The following is a 21,139-nucleotide window of genomic DNA, read 5'->3' on the forward strand; positions in this document are numbered from 1 at the left end:
GAAACGGAAGGCGGTGTGGTCGACCTATGTTTTTTGTCGGTTGAAAATTCCTTTGGACTTTGAATGAGGATGTAACCAGATGGAAGTCATCCTGCCTGTGTATAACTGGCGTTTCCGGTGGATCACGTGACTAGCGTTTCTCTGCTTCTCGCGTTCGGCGCGTTTCTGCGGGGTTCGAGGATGGCGGAAATAAAAATGCAGTCGTAACTTCGATGATCTGTTGTTATTAACATTAGAGAATAACAACGACTTTGCATTACTTATATCATCAGATCGGCGGATGGTGGTTAAAAAGGTGCAACCGTACGCGACATCCGGTGGAATAAACTCCGTATTGACTCTGACTGACGGTTTTGCAATTCAGGGAAAATTTCGTAGTGTCGTGGAGGATGGACTTTAGTCAAACGGAACATGCATGCGGTGGCACTTTTTAGCGTTACGCTCATCCAGCGATCTAATTATATACCTTTACAAAATTACTAATTTGTAATATGTACAGTAACTATACAGTTTGCGCCTTTTGGCACTCAAAAATAATGAGAGTATCTCCCCCATGACATAACTTGTTTTACGAAAACAAATCACGTCGTTGCTTTTGCGATGAGTCCTCCGGTGCATTTTATGCAACAACCAGAAAAGCACAGTACAAAAACAAGTGATTGGTTTTTGTAAAATTGTAGTTTACTTTACGTACGATACACACCCAGCGCAATCTGTTTGCACATTAAATTCTTTTATATACGAATAGAAAAAATTACACCTGTTTTAATTAGATAAAATGTAGAGTTATGTATGTCTGTAACAATAGGAACTGTACTCGACAAATTTTGAAGGTGGTTTACACGACACTGTGTGAAGTTAGAATGGGTAATGGTGGGTTTTACAAAGCAAAGAACGATAACTCCTATGATGTATGTTTACCATTACGAAACGATTGCGCGAATAAAGACCGCATTGACGAGGCGAGTTTATCTCATTTTTCTTATCACAGACCCAGACAAACGCATAATACAAAATAATTTTAAATATGTGTAAGAAGTCGAATGTCTGGATTTTTAGAAATTTTCCCAGTCGCAAACTCCCCTCTCTCAGTGCGACACCTTACCGCACCAACATTTAACTCGAATGCGATAAACAGTACAGTTTTTCTTGTAAGTTGTTACATGGGTAGTACAGACTACTTGTAAATCTTTTGTTATGTTTCAATATCGCCCACGGACCTGTGATTAAACCGCGTTCTTTCTTCGAAAGCGGTCAAGATTTCAACATATTTGAATAAAAGAAAAAAGTGAGAGAATGTAATACTGTTGTAGAAAGTATGAGGCGTCATCGCAATAATAATAATGATGAGAATAATAAAAAATATGCGAATTTCGTGGGTGGTTTAAGCACAGGTTTTGCAGGTGTGTTGTGTTGATGCGTACATCAGCAAACATACAGGCACACTCACACGACTATGACGCTTCCGAGTGGTGTGGCGACTCCGGGATCCGGGAATACCGCTACCGGTGACTTCACAGAAGGCGGGCGGTTTAGCTTCGCGGACCTGACTAAGTAAAGGGCTGACGGATATATATGTACGAGACCTGAATCGGATCTACACCAACACCGCTCGATCATTGTATTTTGGCAGTGCGAAAATGACTCGTTCGGGTGTGAAACCGGTTTAGTGGAAAACATGTCAACGACGTTGACATAACCTAATGTTTTTGACAGTCGGAGGGATACAGTACGGTCCATCTAGTGAAGTAGTGGAATGTTACTTCATCATATTCTGTTAGTCGAGTAGATAGATAGATGGATTTGGTGCGGGTATAGTAAGTAGGTAGGTAGGTGGGTAGGTGGTGTTGGTGGGTATCCGAGTTGGGTCAAATATATATACGTATACGAGAAAAAGGGAATCGCACACGACTCGGAAGCGGTAATTCTCAGAGCGCAGGACTAGATAATACTGGAGAGCCGCGGTAGTTCCGGTGCCCCCTCCCCCTTCGAATCAGCGTACACAAAATAACACAGCATAGCACAGCACCTCTTCAAGTCGACGACGTCCTAGGTCCACGTCCGGGGGCCACTCGGCAAACAAGCACGGAATATCATGTTCAGTTACACTTGTATATTTACAAAAAAGAGAAATAAATTAATGTAAAGTATCGGTTATGCAATTAGGTACACATGGCAGTCGTGACGGGGTGGCACCCGTCTTCCGTCCGTACGACACTGTTGCCACAACAACTAAAAGTCCGGGCTCGAGTCCAGCAGTCTTTTCTCGGGGGTGGCGAGCGGGGGCCGGCAGCGGCAGCCCGTCCTCGAGTGCCTCGCGTAGCACAGCTCGACGACGTGCTTGCAGCCCCGCAGGGGCCAGTAGAGCCAGAGGCAGGGCAGGACGAAGGAGAGCGCGCCGAGGCAGCCCCAGCGCGCCTTGCGGCGGTCGGGGCCGCAGCCGCAGGGGTAGTCGGCGCAGGACTCGCCGCCGTCCGCCTCGGAGCAGTGGTAGAACATGGCCTTGACGCAGCACAGGCAGGAGGCGTAGTCCACGACGCTGTCGGCGGAGAGGAGGCAGCCGTCGTTGCAGACCCAGCGTTGGGGTAGCGGCCGCGGCTGCTGGCAGGACTCGCACCGGCACCGGCTGCACTCGGGGCACACGATGGAGGGGCGGGCGACGCACTCGGCCGCCGCCGGCTCCTTGCTGAAGGAAGCCGTCGCCGGCTGCTTGGTGACGGGGGGCGTCGGCGCGGGGAGGGCGAGCCGGGCGGGCCGCTGGCTCCGGGGCGGCTGGGGCGGCGGAGGCGGGGTGGGCGGCTTGGCCGCTCGAAACGGGGTTTCCACGTACTCGTTCGTTGCCCGTTCATTTTCTGGACGTGGGGCGGCGAGCGTTACCGGCGGTTGAGGCCGCAGCGGTGCTAGAGGAGCGGTCAGCGGCGCAGGGGCGCTCATGATGGGCGCCCGCGGGCGATGCACGCGCGGCGGGGAAGTTGGGCCACCATAGTGAGCCATATGGCCAGGGGATCTAGCGGCCGTGCCAGGCTCCTCCTAGGTCCCTCATCGTCGCTAGCACCTGCAACAAACGCAATCCATCAGACACTCAACTCTTACATCTTATATACACCAAGCTAACAACGTTTCAACACACCAAAACCGTATCATTAAAATAAATCTCAATTTTTGTAACACTCTAGAAATTGTTTGCTGTTAAATAAAATAACAAAACAAGAAGTGATTTTGTGCTGACGAGCATCGTTTCCGTTGTAACCATTAGCAGAAATTCTGGTTTAAATTGATAATTTAGAAAACTGTCCTTTCTGAAATAGCAAAATTGAACTAAACATTGGTACAGTCAGGGAAATTTAAAGTGACAGATCCAACTTTTAAAGTTATCATAAAACCAAAAAAATAGAAACTGTGTACTGTCAAAACGTGTCACTATTTTCTACGTGGTTGTTATTTCAATCCCCTTTCCCTTGACTGATCTTCATCTCATAATAAACATTATTTGACAAAAGTAAATATTTCTGTGATAATCCTATGGCGGATTTAATAATTAGGTTTGTCATTTTAAATTTCCCCGACTATACATTATTTTATTTGCGAAAAGATCGAAAAGTTGTCGTTTATCATAAACATTTTCACAAGACGCGTGTTTGTGCTATCTAATCCTTCAAATTTATTTTGTGTTTGGGGCCAAGTAACTCCAAAATAGGAAAAATTTGAAATTAGAAAATTGGGGTTCTATTCTAGTCCTAAATAAAATTAGACATGTATCGTAAAATGGGACATAATATGTCATTATAGTTATTTGTGTATCAAGCCCATAAAGAAGAATTTTTCGGGCGATGTGAAGTTTGAGACCGAAGCGTAGCCGAGGCCTATAAATCAAATGAAGCCGAAAGAGTTCTCTTTGGCCGAGGTACACACAACGTTTTTTTAGCGACCATACTGAAACACAATTGGTTATGTAAGGGATTTTGGGCTTAGAACAATATTTTTTCGTAAAAAAAAAAAAAAGATAAAAATCATGGGGCCTTGGAAGGAAGTTTTCGACATCTGAGTACAAAAAAGTTACACTTTATGGACGTGATTGGAGGTGTAAAATGACTAAATTTCTAATGGTCACCTAAAAAAAGATTTTAATTATATTCTCGCCAAGTTTTTTTCTAAAAAACAGGGGTACTGTTCGCGATAAACATAGAGAATCCCTTTGTCATCATTGAAATTATACAAGAGAAAACCCGTCGTTCTGAAATAAACACAACAAAAATTAACTTAGAATTTTGAAAAAATATTCAATTCAGTGAAAAACTTGATGTGACTAATGTTTTACCTATTTTTCCCGATACCATCCATGACACAGAATAAAAATTTCACGTCATTCTTGTGAAAATAAGAAGTTAGCGTTTTGTTGCATTTTGTTATCTCCTTTATCTTTAATTTATGAGCCACTCTTTGAATTGGGTAGTAGCTACACAAACTAAAAATGGTACTGAGAATTTTGTAGAAAAGAAAACAAAAAGACGCAATTTTTTGGAACTAAATTCGGAATAGAAAAATATACAAAACTACAAAAAACTGGTACCTCTATTACATTAAAATGATTTGTCTAAAACAGTGGAACATTCTAAAACAAACAACCCCGGGCTGGTTGCCGCATTTCAGAACTATGGAAAAAAAAAATTAACACATCAAAGAACGTGTCTCGCCCCTGAAATACAATGACACATAGGGCTTTTTCGAAAAATTTGATTTTGCGAATTTTATTTGTTTTGTTAAGAGAACTGTAAGTTAAAATAAAGATATGTATGTAATGCTAAAATAAACGTAAAGAAGCGTGCTACACGAATGTTTCGAATGAGCTTTTCCTTTACAAAATTTTGTGATGACGTCATCAAAATTTTGCAAGGACACGTATATCAATTTGCATAAGTGCAGTGGAACACTAATAAAAACAGTCAATAAAGTGAATTGACTCATATTTTCTAAAAAGTATCAATCTCATAAATATTAAATCACAAGTCACTATATTTTATCTATTTTCTATAGGATTTATTCGGCAAAGTTTTGAGATGAGGTCATCAATTTTTTTCAAGGGGATAAACATATTTTGATTACAAATTTACCATGGTTACAATAACTTTAAAACGTCTGCAACATTTCAAAGCATTCGGTTTTGCAGTTTGTTTTGATCAATAAAATAAACTGAATCATTCATGAATTATTATTTTGAGTCGAACTACAAGTGGAGGAGTATATTATTTTAAAAATTTTAAATACAAGTTCTTAAAAAAAGGGTGTTACATTATTTTCATAAGCTTATCACTCACAAGATTGACATTTAACTGTGGAACTTCTGTTCACTCAAAACGTTTCTTTCGACGTGGTATTTCTGGCTACAAGGAAACAAAAAAATTAACAACTGTAAACACAAAATATTTTCGAACTTTAAATTTAAGAAACTCTTGTGGCGAATTTATGTTTTATCGAAACAACAAACTTTCCACGAGCAAAACATACGAACAACTCTATAAAATAAACTTCTCCAAACATGAACACGAATTTTCTTTTTTTATGCACACAGCAATAATTCGATTCAAAGAACACGGCACTCGATAAACTAATCCCCCTTTGGCCCGACTATACAAATTCCAGCTTTTTTTAACGTATTTTCTATATACTCCGTTTACTTTTAATAGATTATTAGAACGAATTTGTTTGTTTTGATTTAAAAAACGCCAAAATCAACAGAACCGATTTACGTCTCGCTAGGCAGAAATCCGACGTAACGCGGCATGCTCTAAACCAAAGCAACCTCACGATCGAACGGTATTAGAAATTGCCTTTTTGATCTCCCATTTAATAACGCAACATCTCGGCAATTGAGTAACAACCGCGACCGCAGCCACTGAAATCTTGCAAAATTTACAAGCAACTCTCGCGCCACCAAATGGCCACTCGAACGTTTCTACCCGGTCGTTCGCGTCTCCGTGGGCGCAACTACACCACATCCGCGGCAACGCCGCCGAAACCTCTCCAGGCCCCAGCTGCAAGGGCCGAGGGTGGGCGCCCCACACGCGAACCGCCGCCACCACATGCACACATCGCCTCATAAATATGCATGTACAATGTACGAGTTGGACGTGGTTTACGAAAGTGGGCAGCGCGACCCACGCCGCGAGTGGGTGCGCCGAAGGCCTAGCCTGGAACCGCCGCACCTGGTGCCGCTTCCGTCGCGTGCCGCCCCCAGCGCCCCCGGGGCGCGGCAGCCGCGCTCGCCACCGCAAACCGCCACCCGGAGAGAGAAAGCACCGTGCGCAACGCGCACGAAATCGCGAAATTAGTAAAGAAATAGGAAGAAACCTATTATGGTCGACAACCAGGTGAAAATTGTGGGGAGTCGGGGTGGATGGCGACTGTGTTATGCCTTCTAATGGCAGTTACGTCACCTACACTGAAGAAGAGCAATGTTATCGGGAATGAAAAATCGGTCCCGGGGAGGCGGATTTGCGTCGGGGCGAGTAATCCCAGAGCGGCGATTGCGGTTGCGGGTGCGTTTCGGCGTCGAGCGTGGTGGATATGGCGTATGGCGACGGCGTTTCCGGGTCGGCTTCGTCGGATGGAGGCAGTGGCGTGCGTTTTGGCGCGGACTGTACCCGGCCCACGTAACGAGAAAGTCGGTTTGGGAGTCCGCGGCTCGGTGAATGGACACAGCAAGCACACCCACACACCTCAATGTCATACGCACGCAGGTGGACGAGGTCGCGGCACACAAACACCCAACAAGGACGCCCATATGGGCCGGAAACTCACTTCGAGACGTGCACTGGCGATGGGCGGAAAAAGGGACGAGCTGGAGTCGAAAGGGGCGCCGCTGGGACACCGCTGCACGGCATGGTGGTCGATGGGTCGATGGGGCTACGATGGGACGAAACGGACGCGGCTCGCACGGAACGGATGCACGACGACCACTCTCCACAGCATAGCGAAGTACACTGAGGCAGCGCGGGTCGGTGAGACAGCAGGGGCGACAGTGGCGCACCGAGCGGACGACCCAAGAACCGATCCCCGGCTTTTTATGAATGGGAGGCAGCCATCATGAATGAAACAGCGTACATTCAAGGAAACGAGCGAACAATTCGCGAGCGCAATGCGCTTTCGCTCCATGCCGCTTTCCCCATTCATCCCGATGGGTTGGGTGACGAGAAATGGGGCTTTTCGGTGGAAACGCGAACGCATTGCGTGACCGGGCGGAAATTTTCGCAAGGCTGTGGGTCTCGCTTCCGTTGCGGCAAAACGAGGAGGTGGCGTTAATTAGAGAAAGAAAATATTTTATTGGTTTCGGAGAAACACAAATGGAAGTATTGGAATTGGGTCATTTTGACGAATGGACAAGCTCGCGTTCAGCGGTTCATGGCACTGCAACACGAAAATGCGTTTTTCCGTTTCCGTTTGTCTGTCCAGCATCTGTAGACAATTTTATTTGAATGAGTGTCTCCGAAACTAACGAACCGACTACTTTAAAAATTTAATATAATAAAAGACCATAACCACTGTAAAAATCAACTAAAACATGTGCAATTTAATAAGATAAGTGGTATTTTTGATAAATGTATTAACGACTATAGCAACGAACTTTATTAAGACACGTTCTTCGTTCTCGAACATGTCTCGCTGTATTTATGCAAAACAATAATTGAATTTAAATAAATAAAGCTATGAGTTTTTATATAATGTCCTTGAACACCTTATGTACAGCACTCATAAGTTCGCCATTTAACTTTAAATATAGTTTTTATTGAGCCATTATGCATTAACAACATAATATTAATCTTAATAAGAATAATAATAGTTCGTAAAATAGTTTATTAACCAAATAAGCAAATTTGCTCTATTCAGGTTTCGTGAAAAGTTAAAGAAGTTGCTAAAAAAATTGGAAAGTGTGATTATTACGTGAGATTCGCTGCAGTTTATGATACGTGAAAAATGTGTTTGGGTTACATTATTTTCTATTTTTTGAAATTCATTATCAAACTGGTTGAAACAGACGCACCATTGTTTTTTCGTCAGAATAAACAGGATAAACATTATACTTATAAATAGAACGTTTTGAGAGATGTTCACGTTGACATTTAACGAACGTCGCGATGTGAACGAGTTCCATATACTTATTTACTCAAGAAAAACGTCAAAGTTTAAGTAGATAATTGATCTGATATATTTTGATAGGAGTGAATGAGTACTTTATTATTACGGTATTTGTTTTTACGGACTTATATCACGACTGAAAGGAAATAACAGGGATAAAGTTGTACAATCCAAACTCGTTTTGCGCACCAAATATTAAAGGTTAAATTTCATGAAGTAAACAACTCTAAAATATTTACACTAAATATTCTCGTATAGTCAAAATCGTCACAACTACTAAATGATAACCATAGCTGTAAGAATACTACTAAAACTGTATTACATTTTTCAAAGGTAAGAAAAACTACGTCGGATATTTTTTATTAAATTAATAAAATTACAAAGTAGCTCAATTGAAGTATAACTCTATGCATAATTTATCATCTAGCACAGCAATTGGTATTTTTCTCATGGTGTCTGGGTTTTCGTGCATTGCTTGTAAATTATAGGTAATTCATAACACGCAATTTACTACACAAGATATTCTGATCATTTGAACTTCTAAATAAATTGTAATTTATGTCCCACAAGACCACTGCATGTATACTTACGATATTTACTGTAATCATTTGTATTCCAGGCAAAGCGGTTATCAAGTAATGCACCAAAGGCATATAAAATCTTGCTTGAAGATAATAACGACAGCAATAAGACAAATGGATAATTCAGAGATTTCGTTCCCCATTAATTACACAGTTTTGGAACTTGTGGACATGGGTCAGCTGCGCGCCACGATCAGAAAAATTTGAATATAATTTTAAGGGTTAATACCAGTCACATTAAATAATTTAACTTTCAGACAATTACACACGTATTTATTTATTATCAAATATGAATATGTATAAAACAGTAACCGTGGCGCACAACTGACCAACACCTGAACTTATAACTTTAAATCTAAAACAATGTCGGTACTGCGATTAGTTGCTGAAAAATTGTCACTTCTATAAGCAATTATTTTTGGACGGCACTGTTCACTTTTTCAAATCACAAAAAATCCAGTGCTTAGTCTTATCATCGAAATGAGGTACACTGTAGTTAATTATCCCTGTCAAAAGAGAGCTAATCATAATTATTGTTTTGTCACATCAGTCAGCTTAAGATGATATCTATCATCCTGTTTTGTTAAATACGAAATAGGTATTAAAAATTGCGATATATTTTGAATGTAGATTTATTGTTTTTAAATAAAATGATCCACCTATTAAGAACGGCAAAAATACGAGTATAAATTCAAGGTTTCTTACACTCCATATCCATGCCGGCGTTTAAGAAACATACTGGCGGCAAACTAAAGCAATACATAATCCGCATAATGTCGAGGAATGAATAGGCATTCTTCGACATTATTTCTTCCATTGCATGAATATTCTGTGAATTTCTTAGTACTTTGTCGGTCGGCAACGTTGATCGATTCAACGAAAGTGCCCCCAATAATCAAGCGCATCCGGGACGTCAAGGCAAACTTTGAGTTATTCTTCAAAGCAGATTCTTTAATCCTTTCACATTCATGTCTTACAAGTGGTAACTTAGGCATAGGTTTACAAACATACCGACAATTTCTTTAAATAAAATTTAAAAGCTGAGATAAATATTTTACCTAGACTTTTTATACAGCAACTTTTTCGGGCTATGCGATTAATTGCAAAGTTTAGCAAGAGTTTTGTAAAATAAACCGAATCCTTCCAAGAACACACAATTTCAGGAATTTTTTTGCATTATTATTTTGTTAATGTGTTAGGGTTCTAAATGTCTGATAAAAGTTCTTGTGTGGCACCAGATAAGAAAAACTAAGTTTTGGAACTACATAAACACTAGGCTTAGGTATAGTTTTTTGTCTACTGTTAACACTTTTATTCGAAACCCAAATCGGTATTTTTACCTGGTGTTCACAATGACAAATCGATCGCTATATATATTTATACTAACTCAGACACGTTATTATTGTTCCCCGAGCATTGAAAACTTCAACATGCACCAGTGTCTTTCAACAGCTACGCTGTTCTCAAATTCAAATTTATACCAAAATGACAGCTAACTGGTGATCGTTCTCCAGGTCTCTTGCTCAGAATCCGGAAACTGAGTTGTTGGGCAGCGTTATTTTTTTAATAGGGTGGCTGTCGGTGTTCAAATTCCCAAACCCGGCGACGTAAATCTCCGAAAAGCGAAAATCACACCTCTTATCTGTAGCGCGCTAATTGGAAAGTCTAGATTTATAATCTCGAAAACGGGGAATTTGTTTACAATCTTGGAGATATATACACCTCCAAGGAGTGATTTATGGCTTAGCCTGTAAAATTTCCCGGTTTTAAATGCGCCAGCTGTTTTTGGTGAATAGTGCAGCAGGGATTAAAGATTCGTCGGGAGCGTTTATACCTTTATTACTTCCGGATTAGTTTCGCTGACGAAAATAATGGCTGAATTTCCGTTTCCGGTTTGATTGTGGCGATTCGCCGAAACGGCCACGTTGCGAATAGTGAGTACCCATTCGTTGCTCGGTCAATTTAATAATCACTTACGTAACATTTCGAAACGACTTACTAATTGGGTTTAAACGAATAGTGGAAGAGCCTATTGGAGTGAGTCACTCTTGTTCTTCGGTTTGGAGTATTCGGAACACAGTAATTGGAGAGAGGAAGACACCGACTTTACGATAAAAATGGTAATACCAAAATAAATATAGTGATGATAATGAATGAATGGGGGGCGCTAGATTCTTCATTAACAAGTATATTAAAAATATCTGATAAGTTCGAGTGTCAATATCCTGTAATAAATTTTAAATGAGATTACTCGGTCGAGTAGTGGGAACGGTTCGACACCTGTTTCGTAATTACAACTGGTGCAAGATTCGGATGGTGTAGTAAGTGGTTTGAACAACACGAATTATACACAAAACCGATGACAAACAATTTTTTAGGCGGGTTACTCGAGCATCTTACCTTTCGCTTGAACGCTTCGAGAAGAGGCTCTACCTTTTTTCTCGAAAGGTCTTGAGTACGCTTGAATAAACTCGTCAACAGGAAGCATGGATGGTAAACACAATTTTTGACAACGAAATAGTCTCGCTTGAATTATTACTAGTAGAAATACGGCAACACCACATCGCCAGAAAATCATGAATGAAAACGCATCGGGCGAAATCGGAAGTAATCGCCGATGATGATAATAATAATTAGCAATCCGACAACGCATCGCTCCTCTGAATCGGGGTCAAAAAGGACAAATGTCCTATTATTTTAAGAGCAGATAGTGGCAGTTCTTTCCGTGCGGAAACCGCAGGGGTCGATGTTTACTATTTGGAGCAAAACTTTCTTAATTTTAGGTTACGATATAAATAGATAAAGATTTGTTGTGTCGCTAAATATGGCACCGGGATTCTATTCATCGTTGCAGACACACTACGAGCATTTTTTACGCCGGAATTACGCTTTAATCTAATTGTCTGTCGCGGAGAAAACGCCACAAAATAACTCCGCTGGCATTTTTTAAACGATCAAAAAACAAGATTTATTTCGCAAAAAATTCCCATTGAGAAATTTTTTGCCATTTGAAAATGTGCTCGTGGTGAATGAGTTACAGAACATGTTGGTTACGACAGAACGGAAGCGACATTTCGAAATCGAGATAGCGTGGCGATAACATGTTATAGAATTATATTCATTCGGCGTTTGTATAATAAACAAAGTCTAAAATTTTGATTCTGTTTACTCGTACAAGAAGCCAGTTTTATTTATTCTCTATCGATGCGTTGCTCTTCGGTTACCAGATGCCGAACCATTCCACTAATTCTCGAAAATTGTTGCCCCGTGGAGATTTCAGATAACAAGACATAATTTGGACCAATTTGCAAACTTTCAATTACAATTAACGTCTTAAAATTTTTAGTTCTTACTTTTTTCTTAAAAACTATGTTATTTGTACTTGACAGAAAAAACGGAGCTAAGTAACCATTTTTTGGCAACCATATAAAAGCAACAAATGCGAATACGTACTGGTGGATAATAATCAGAGGGCAATACAAATTGTATCATTTCTTGTTCCAAAACAAGAGGTATATGCCATCCACAAATTTAATGGTTTTATGACTTTGACTCTTATTTTTTTTTAGGGTATCAGTTTAATTTGTCCATTTTTCGCAAAGGAGGGGAAAAGTTAAAGTTGTAAAATCACAAAATATGTGGATAGCCTGTAAGTAATGTGGCAACTAAGTTTCGAGGATTGGTAAAATGGAATTACATACTTTTAACCTGTGATCTATCAAACTTGTGTTACGGTAAAATCAATTTGCACGGAATTTTGATAAATATATATTTATATTGGTTTTTTTTTTTTTCAAAAGCAAATTAAAACTGTTCTCGCATTATGATATTTTATTTTTATTTTCAAACAAAAAAAAAAAAATCGAAATCACAAAAAAGGTTATTTCAACAGAACTTCCTTCGCCCTTACTAGTCCTGCAAATCCCGTTTCTTTAAAAAATGATAAAATTTGATTTTGCGATTTTCTTTTTTATGGTAACTTCTATAAAGTACAAACCAGTGGCAGGAACGCAAATTCTAATAGGTCCCCAGAAGCGTGGACAATATCAAATAAATTTTTAGCAGATAAACAATAGAAAAGAAGTAGATATTCTAAATTTCCCAGTACATGATTAACTTCGACTGTTGCAACACTCATAAACTGAGAGATCATCTATTCGCCAAAATTCTAATAAGATGACGGAAAAATTTTGATTAACGATTTACATGCTTTCATTAATCTTATTAAACTACATATTTGCAAGATTTCCAAGCATTCGGTAAATACATATTGTTTTAGAATTTTGATTCCTTTTTAGCAAAAAATCTGGATGCCAAGGGTAAAAATTCACCAGCTTCATAGATCAGACATGCAGAAGCATGCTATTTTATTTTGTAAAATTAAAAAAAATATATATATCCAGCAGAATTGTAACATGACGTCATCATTTTTTGGGGAGGACATAAATAAGGCAAATAAATTTTGATTAACGATTTATCATGCTTCCTGTAGCTTTAAAAAGTCTGCAAGACTTCTGAGCATTCGATTTTGCGATTTCAATGTTAAAATTGTAAAATACAATTTTGAACTTTTTCCCAAAAATCTGGACGTCTAGAATAAAAACTCAACACGGATTTTAAAATCACAATTACAGAACTTTAAAACGTTTGCGAGCATTCGGTAAATGTTGTTAATTGTTCCAAAATTTTGATTTTTTTTTTTAGATCTGGATGTCTAGGGTAAAAAGTCATCACGGATTCATAAACCACATGTGCAGGAATATCTCATTTTCTAAAATTTAAATATTTCCCAAAGTAAATTTTGGAGCTGATGTGATCTTATTAGAAAATTTGACAACATTCGATCTAGTAGTTTGGGAGATTATCTGTCTAATTAAAATAGACACAGATGACACACAGACAGACGGAAACGGGAGACCTATGATTTCGTACTCTTAGAGACCATGAAATGAGAAAGCATAACAGTAGCTAGTCATCAAATGGACTCGATTACGCTTAACAAAAAAAAAAGTGGTAGTTAAGAAAATATTAATGACTATTGTTTATAATCAAATAAATGTAAAAGAGACCATTTAAATACACACGCTTGGAGTAAATAGGAGAAACATGCATGATTGTATTTTGTGAAGACGGTTATATTAAATGTCAACCTTTATATTTGAATGGAGCTTGAACTTTCCATAACCACGTTTGTTTATTTTAGATTTGTAAATACAGTTAACAGTATTATAATAAAATAATACTAATTCATGCCTGAATATATCATATTTTGTACATTTTAGACAGGATTTATTCGGCAAAATTTTCATCTGACGTCATCAATTTTTTGGAGGAGATAAGCAAATATATTTTGGTTAATATATAATTTTGAAATGACGTTATCACATTATTGGTGGAGATTATTAGACAAAATACATGATATTCCTAATATAAATACGAAATTTGACAACAATCGGCCCAGTACTTTCAGAGATTATCTGGCTAATAAAAATCGGGACGGCAGACAGGCAGACAGACGAACAACAGAATTGTAACATGACGTCATCATTTTTTGGAGAGGCCATAAACGAATAAATTTTGATTAACGATTTATCATGCTTCCTATAACCTTAAAACGTTTGCAAGATATCAGAACACTCGATTTTCAATTGTAAAATAGAATTTTGATTTTTTTCCCAAAAAATCTGGACGTCTATGAAAACTCAACATGGATTCTTAAATTGCAATTACAGGAGTATGCAATTCTATAAAATTTAAAAAATATTTATTCGGCATGATTTTAAAATGACGTCATCATTCGTTAGGGGAGCATAAACGAAAAATATTTGTAAGATTTCAGAGCATACGGTTCTACAATTTCAAAGTTGTTGTTATACAATTTTAATTATTGTTTAAATCTGTGTGTCTAGGGTAACAACACAACACGGATTCATAAACCATATGTGTAGAAGTACCTCATTTTGATAAAATTTAAATAACAATTTCTAATGTAAAATTTGACAACAATTGGTAAAGTAGTTTAGGAGATTATGTGTTGAATAAAAATTGACAGACAAACCGACGGAAACGGGAGACCTATGTTTTTGTACTCATGAAACGTAGAGAAAATATAAAAATGTCCAATCGCCAAGTGGACTTAATTTATGTTCGCGAAGTAAAAAGGGGTAGTTATTTAATTGATTGATTGATGACTATTGTTTATAACCAAATAACCGTGAATAAATACATACGTTTGGAGTGAAGATACAGACGAGAATGAGAAACCTGCATGATTGTATTTTATGAATGCGGTTATATTAAATGTCGACGTTTATATTTGAATGGAACTCCTATAACCACGTTTGTTTATTTTAGTTTTCTACATACAACAGTATTTTAATAAAATAAAACTAATTCATGGCTGAATATAAACAAATACTCTTATTAAATTAATGAATAGACAAAATTAAATTTAATTATTAGATGCTATCTAGACCTAACAAAACTCAATTTTTCTGCATTTCACTATTTCTAATCATAAACAGCGTTCATAAATTAATTTTGGTCTCTCAACCCAAAACATAACTCCACATTTAATTTTGACAGCAGGTAGAAATATTATTTTGCAAAAGGGCTGAAAAATTTACCTGTGCTATACCTGAGACAACCAAGTAGTGTTATGTTTTATGACATCTTAGAATTATGGTAATGATAATTTACGGCCCCGAACTCCTCCGAGGAACAAGGTTTTCAATGGATCAGATGTGCATGAACGAATTTTGGGTTGGGAAACCCTTATAATCCCGAGCGGTTTATTGGGGGCTGCCAACAAGCACTTTCGGAAAGAGAAAGTCAACGTTCACTATTTGGCAGCTGATTCCAAAATCCGAAAAATTTCATTGTATGTATACTAAAAAAATTCTTTACGGGATACCCTGGTAGCTTTGTAAGAAAAAGAGGAGTCGTTTTAAAACAAAAATCACTTAAAAACAATTGTTTACATTTTGAAAAAAAAAAAAAAATCTTGGAATAATAGGTTGGTACATTTTTTGCTTACTTTACATATATAATATAATCCACACATTGCTTTTAAAGTACGATTTTTTTGTGAAATGCTACTTTTTGTCAAATTTGCTGAAATTAATTTATATTTGTGTGATGTTTGTGTTTGAATGTGATTCCTTTATTTCAGCACAAACTTATCGCGTGATAACTCTTCGCCAATTCATGGAATTGCCCGCACGTACCTCCGAAGTCCTCGTGCGATTATCCGCCTCAGATCGCCAAATCGTGCCAAGTGATAATAAAAAGTCAGCACAAATAAAACCATCAATACGGATACGCGAAATAATGCACGCATTCCACTTTCCTTCTGCGAACGGTTCGCGTTTTTGTCGCGTCGTAAACAACCAAATAACCTTGATAACGACCCAACAAATTCGTAGAAATTGGTAGCGTAGAAAGCAATTTCGAGAAATTTCAACGATACCATCACATGGGTCGCAATTGCTTATCCGTCGTCTCGATTTAATGGAATCCCAACCAACCGAACGGCCGGAGCCAACCCATAAGTTATTTTTAAGGTCAGCTCAAGTGGTCGACGAAATTAACATCTGCCCATCTGAATGGGTTGAGAAACCCTATACAGACGCAGTGAGTGGTCCAAGGGGCGCGGACCAGACTCCAAGTGGACAAGTTCGTCTTTCATTTCCGCTGACGGCTACTGTGTGTGCCAGCAGCTGGTCGAAAACGCGTTCGTCGTTGGCCACGTTTCTACGGCTCGGATCCCGAATTCCAAACCTGTTTTTGCGGAATTCGTTGGATTTTATGGGTTTTCACAGACTGGAACGTCTTTTCTTCCTTTGTATTCATGATGGGTGTATTTTTGAAACGTACACGTTACGAATGTTGTAGCCGGCATCACGGTTCTCATATGAACGTGGTCAGTGACTTTTACAATTGAGTGTCCCCTCCCGCGACCCACACCGTTCTGCCGACCTTCCAGAGGCCGTATGTACAGTCAACCTGAAAACATTAGACGACTCTTGAATACAGCACCGGACGTAAAAAGAACAGTGGCGGGCTTAGGGGTGGGCCGGATGAACGACTACAGGTTACCGTCTATGGCCTTGGACATTACGACCATTCAGAATACATCTGGGTTTACAAACGTTTGAAAAACTAATCGATTTAGAGTGACGCACATCGATCTAGAAAATTCCGAATGGTTCCACATACGAATTTTCATTAAAATATAGGTTAGACCGCTTCTATTAATTTTATGCAGAGTTTACATAAATTTTGACCAAAATGAAGAGTTTGTTTTTCTACACTACATTCAACGTGATCACGTGGAATGTGGAACCCTGAAATTTGCAGCGCCAGTTTTTACACTGTATAATTCTTAATTGCTTTGATACTAGACAAAAAGAAGAATTCGCCTTTACGTCTCAAAAACCATAAACATCAAGACAACAGTTTCTTAAAACATATTAAAGGCGGAACGAAAAGTATGAATCATTTTGTAGTGTGATTCAGATTTTCGGACGAACCGAACACCAACTGCACTGACCAACAGAAAACAAATGACAGAGCTTTTTTAAAATTCATTTCTTTTGCACACTCGAATCGTAAGTATTGGTCAAAATATGCAAAAAAAAAAATGTAAAAGACAATATGCAAAAATAATTTTTAATTACTTCAATGTTTCAGACTTCAATAAACATATAAATGAATTTTTCAGGTACTATTTCATTGAAGTTCACGAGGTAACAATTAAAAAATTCCTATTTTGGAAAAAAGCAGTTAAAAAACGTTGCTGTCTGACGTCAAAATGTCGCACTCTAAACCGCAGCAAACAGTAGTAAACGTTATATTTACGTTAATTGAAACTAAATTTCAGTGGTAACTAATTCAACGAAAAACACTTTCAACGTCAACACTTAATTAACATCATTTCAACAATTAAACGTGTGTTTAATGAAAATTATAAATTCAGAAAAAATAACTTCGATCCGCAAAGATGGTAAAAATAAATTTCCAGTGAAACAGTTGGAATCCGAGTTCTAAAACTGAAATATTCACATTTTGAAGTTGCTGATTTATGTTGGTAATACAAGGAATAGATCTTATGAATGAGAGTTTTAAACTGTCTGTTTCAACTGCATCAAAAACAGGACCAAATAAAAAAAATTGGTCGAAGCTTATTTCAACAGAACTTCCCTCGCCTCTGAAGTGCAGCCAAATAAATCGCACTTTTTCGAAAAATTATATTTTATTTTTGCAATTTTTGTTTTCTAATAACCTCTATAAAGTAAAATCCAGTGCCGTAAATAACGGTCCCACAGCTTTTTTGATTGGAATTTTGCATTAATATTTAAATTAAATAATTAAGTTTTTCGAATTGAGTTTTTCGAGTTTTCAATTTTTAATTGTTTGATTTGCAATTTTTTGTTTCAGTTCTTTCTTTTCCTTATTTTTATAATTTTTCAATTTTTTGTTTCGTCAATTTTTCCATTTGCAATTTTTCAATTTTTTGAATTTTTAATTGTAACATTTTTCAGTTTTTCGAGAAAAATGAGAAAATACAAATTATTTTACGTGGCTTACGTTAGAAGTACAATGCAAAATTATTGAATAATATCTTGACAATATGTTTTGTATTATATCTCTTGTTCTTTGTATCAAAAAATTGTTGAAAGAAAACTATATACACAAAAGAAAAACAATGATTAAGCCCCACCCACCTGTCCCGATTTCAGTTGTGATGAGTATTTCACTCAAAACCAGACCGAGGGGCGGAGTTTAATTGTAATATCAAAATTTCCCTAGAAAATTCTACCTTTTTAAAAACATATTTCATACGGTAATTTCTTGTAGAGAAATGAGAATTTTTCAACCAAGGTCCACCCTTCAGCTCACGATGAATAGAAAATTCATCACAATTGAGAAGGGGTGGGCGGGCGGGGCTTATATTTTGTCCATTTTTTGTTAATATACGAAGTCTTTTGTGCCAACAAGAAACTGAAAACACGTTAATTATCCTGTTGTTGAAAGAAAACTCTATTTATATTAAAAAAAAATTACCATTTTCAACATGTTTTAAGTTTCCTGTTATGAAAAGAAATAAATCTGTCAAATTAAAGAAAGCATAACGTTAATCAAGTGATTAAAAGTACGGTACAAACGGGCATTACAAATCGAATAACTACAAAATAGAAAAAACGAAATATTGCAAAATTGAAAAATTTGTAAACTGGAAAATCGAGGAATTGAAAAATTAAAAATTTTTAAGAATGAAATGAACGAAAAAATAGAGGAAATGAAACGAAAAATTGTTAATAAAATCAAGAATTCAAAAATTTCAAAACGAAAACTTCAAGAAACGATAAACTGAAAAATTTGCAAGCGTGAAATTAAAAAAATTAGTGTCGACTTACGGAAAGCGAATTAAATATTGAATTCTCGACTGATTTAACATGAACGTTGCATAGCAACGGACCTCAAATAAAATTAATCGCGATTAACTTTTAATTCGCTTTCCACAAACCGGATCTCAAAGTTGCAAAAACGAAAAATTATGAAACCGAAACTTTGAAAATGAAAGAAATGGAAAAACATCTCAAAAATTGGTCGAAGGTAAATATAAATCCAGATTTTTCAAAAAGTTATGAGATTTGATTTTACGAATTTAATTTTTTCATTATAATTCTTATATGTTAAAATAAAAATGTGTATGGAATGTTAAAGTAAATGTAAGAAAGCCTGTTGGGCGTACGTTCCAAATGAGTTTTCCCTTAACAAAATTTTGTGATGACGTCATCAATATTTTTGCAAAGTTCACTTTGGATAGGTGCAGTATAATACTAATGATAACGGTATTATGTTCCCAAATGTTCGAGAAAACGGAGTGAGCGGTTCCCGATTTAATCAATAAAATAAATTGACTCATTCATTAACTTTTTTGAGTCACCGTATATAGAAATTTAAAAACTTTTAATGCAATGATATACATACAAAATATGACATCAATCGGTCCAGTCGTTTCAGAGATTATTATTATTATGATTGTTATCTAGTAAAAATGGAAACAGACACCAGACAGCCAGACGAAAATATGAAACCAGTTTTTTCGTATTTTAGAGGTCATGGCATGTCGAGAAAATATGAAAGTGGCAATTCGGCCGATAGACTCGATTACTATACTTCCTTAGGTAACCCTCGGAAAGTAAAAATTGGTCGAAGTTTATTTTTCTTGCTTCTGAAGTATAAAATTAACTTTTGCGACCCTTATTTTGTGATAACCTCTATAATATAAAGTAAAAAAGCAGATAACCAATGGGGGAAAATGGACTCTCAGCAATAATAACAAGCTTTAACTCCGAGTGTTTGTTAATACATTGGAAGAATGTCACGTAGAAGTTTGTCGAATCAACACAGAGGACTGAAATAATTAATTAAACGGAATGTTCTGATAATGATGATGATGATTATTATTATTATTATTAAATAATGACATGCGTATTCTCACCTTTTCGAGAGAATGAGATGACTCGTTCTTAGTTTGATCGATAAAAAATGTCTTACGTTATAAACATAGGTAACACACGCGCGAGAGAAAAAGGCATCGAACGTGCGACCGTCGGTCCGCATGCTGACGCCTCAACCCCGTGGCCACGGCCGGTTATTTCCTAAATTAGTGATAATTTTTTTGGTAAAATTTGGCCGTTTAAAGAAAACATTCAAAACGGATTCATACACCACAAGTATAGGAATATATTACTGTGTAACATTTAAATCATTTTAAAATACAATTCTTTCGATGAAATGACATCCTCAAATTGTTGGTGGGGATGATTAACCCAATTTTAGTTAATGTTTTACCATCCACATGATATTCATAATACATAGACAGACAGACGGAAACGGGAGTACTCTAGGGAAAATGAACGAGAAAACATAAAAGTGACTATGCGTCTGATGGACTTGATTCCTTAGCTTACGTTCACGTAGTTGAAGTGTTCAAAAAGTAGGAAATTTTGGCGTTTCATCCAAAGACCTGAGATTTTGGTGAAAGATTTATTATAAGTCAAACTTTCCTAGGAGCTTAAAAGCAAAACTTAACCTAATTTTAATTCCGCAATGCCACCACATGTATTTTCTCTGTGGTATTGATGTATTTCTGACATGTGAGTTTCAATTTTTCTGTCGTTGTTTCTTTTAATTTTGTCTTCTTTCTTGCTTTCATTACAGACTGAACTGTCCTTCGTGAAATTTTAAAATTTTCGAACCTGCAAAAAGTGAAGTAACTGGGTTCGTTTTAAGGTCATTATGATATTTCCCACTGTCGGTGTTTGCCACAACTTTTAGTGTGACAAATGTTTATTTCTGTGAAAAATTAGTTCAGTAGCTTAGGGTCAAGCTTAAATCATATTACTTAATTTGAC

General features: G+C 37.3%; 1 protein-coding gene across 3 annotated transcripts in view; it reads right to left on the reverse strand.

The window, feature by feature from the left end:
* Positions 1–204: 204 nt before the first annotated feature.
* LOC135128818 (protein sprouty-like) overlaps positions 205–21,139 on the reverse strand; it is a 62,087-nt gene continuing 41,152 nt past the window's right edge. Inside the window, exons 1-3 of one of the 3 annotated variants that reach the window (XM_064055908.1) lie at positions 6,799–7,040; positions 5,316–5,381; positions 205–3,055 (exon numbers count right to left, since the gene is read on the reverse strand). In XM_064055908.1, coding sequence (XP_063911978.1) covers positions 2,233–2,994 — 762 coding nt within the window. In that variant the 5' untranslated portion in view covers positions 2,995–3,055; positions 5,316–5,381; positions 6,799–7,040 and the 3' untranslated portion in view covers positions 205–2,232. Of the gene's footprint in view, positions 3,056–5,315; positions 5,382–6,798; positions 7,041–21,139 lie in introns of those variants that run through there. The other 2 variants (XM_064055905.1, XM_064055900.1) reach the window with 2 other exon arrangements.

Source organism: Zophobas morio, unplaced genomic scaffold (genome assembly GCF_036711695.1).
Source record: "Zophobas morio isolate AGI-343-1 ecotype UQ-CSIRO unplaced genomic scaffold, CSIRO_AGI_Zmor_V1 ptg000002l, whole genome shotgun sequence".
NCBI lineage: Eukaryota > Metazoa > Arthropoda > Insecta > Coleoptera > Tenebrionidae > Zophobas > Zophobas morio.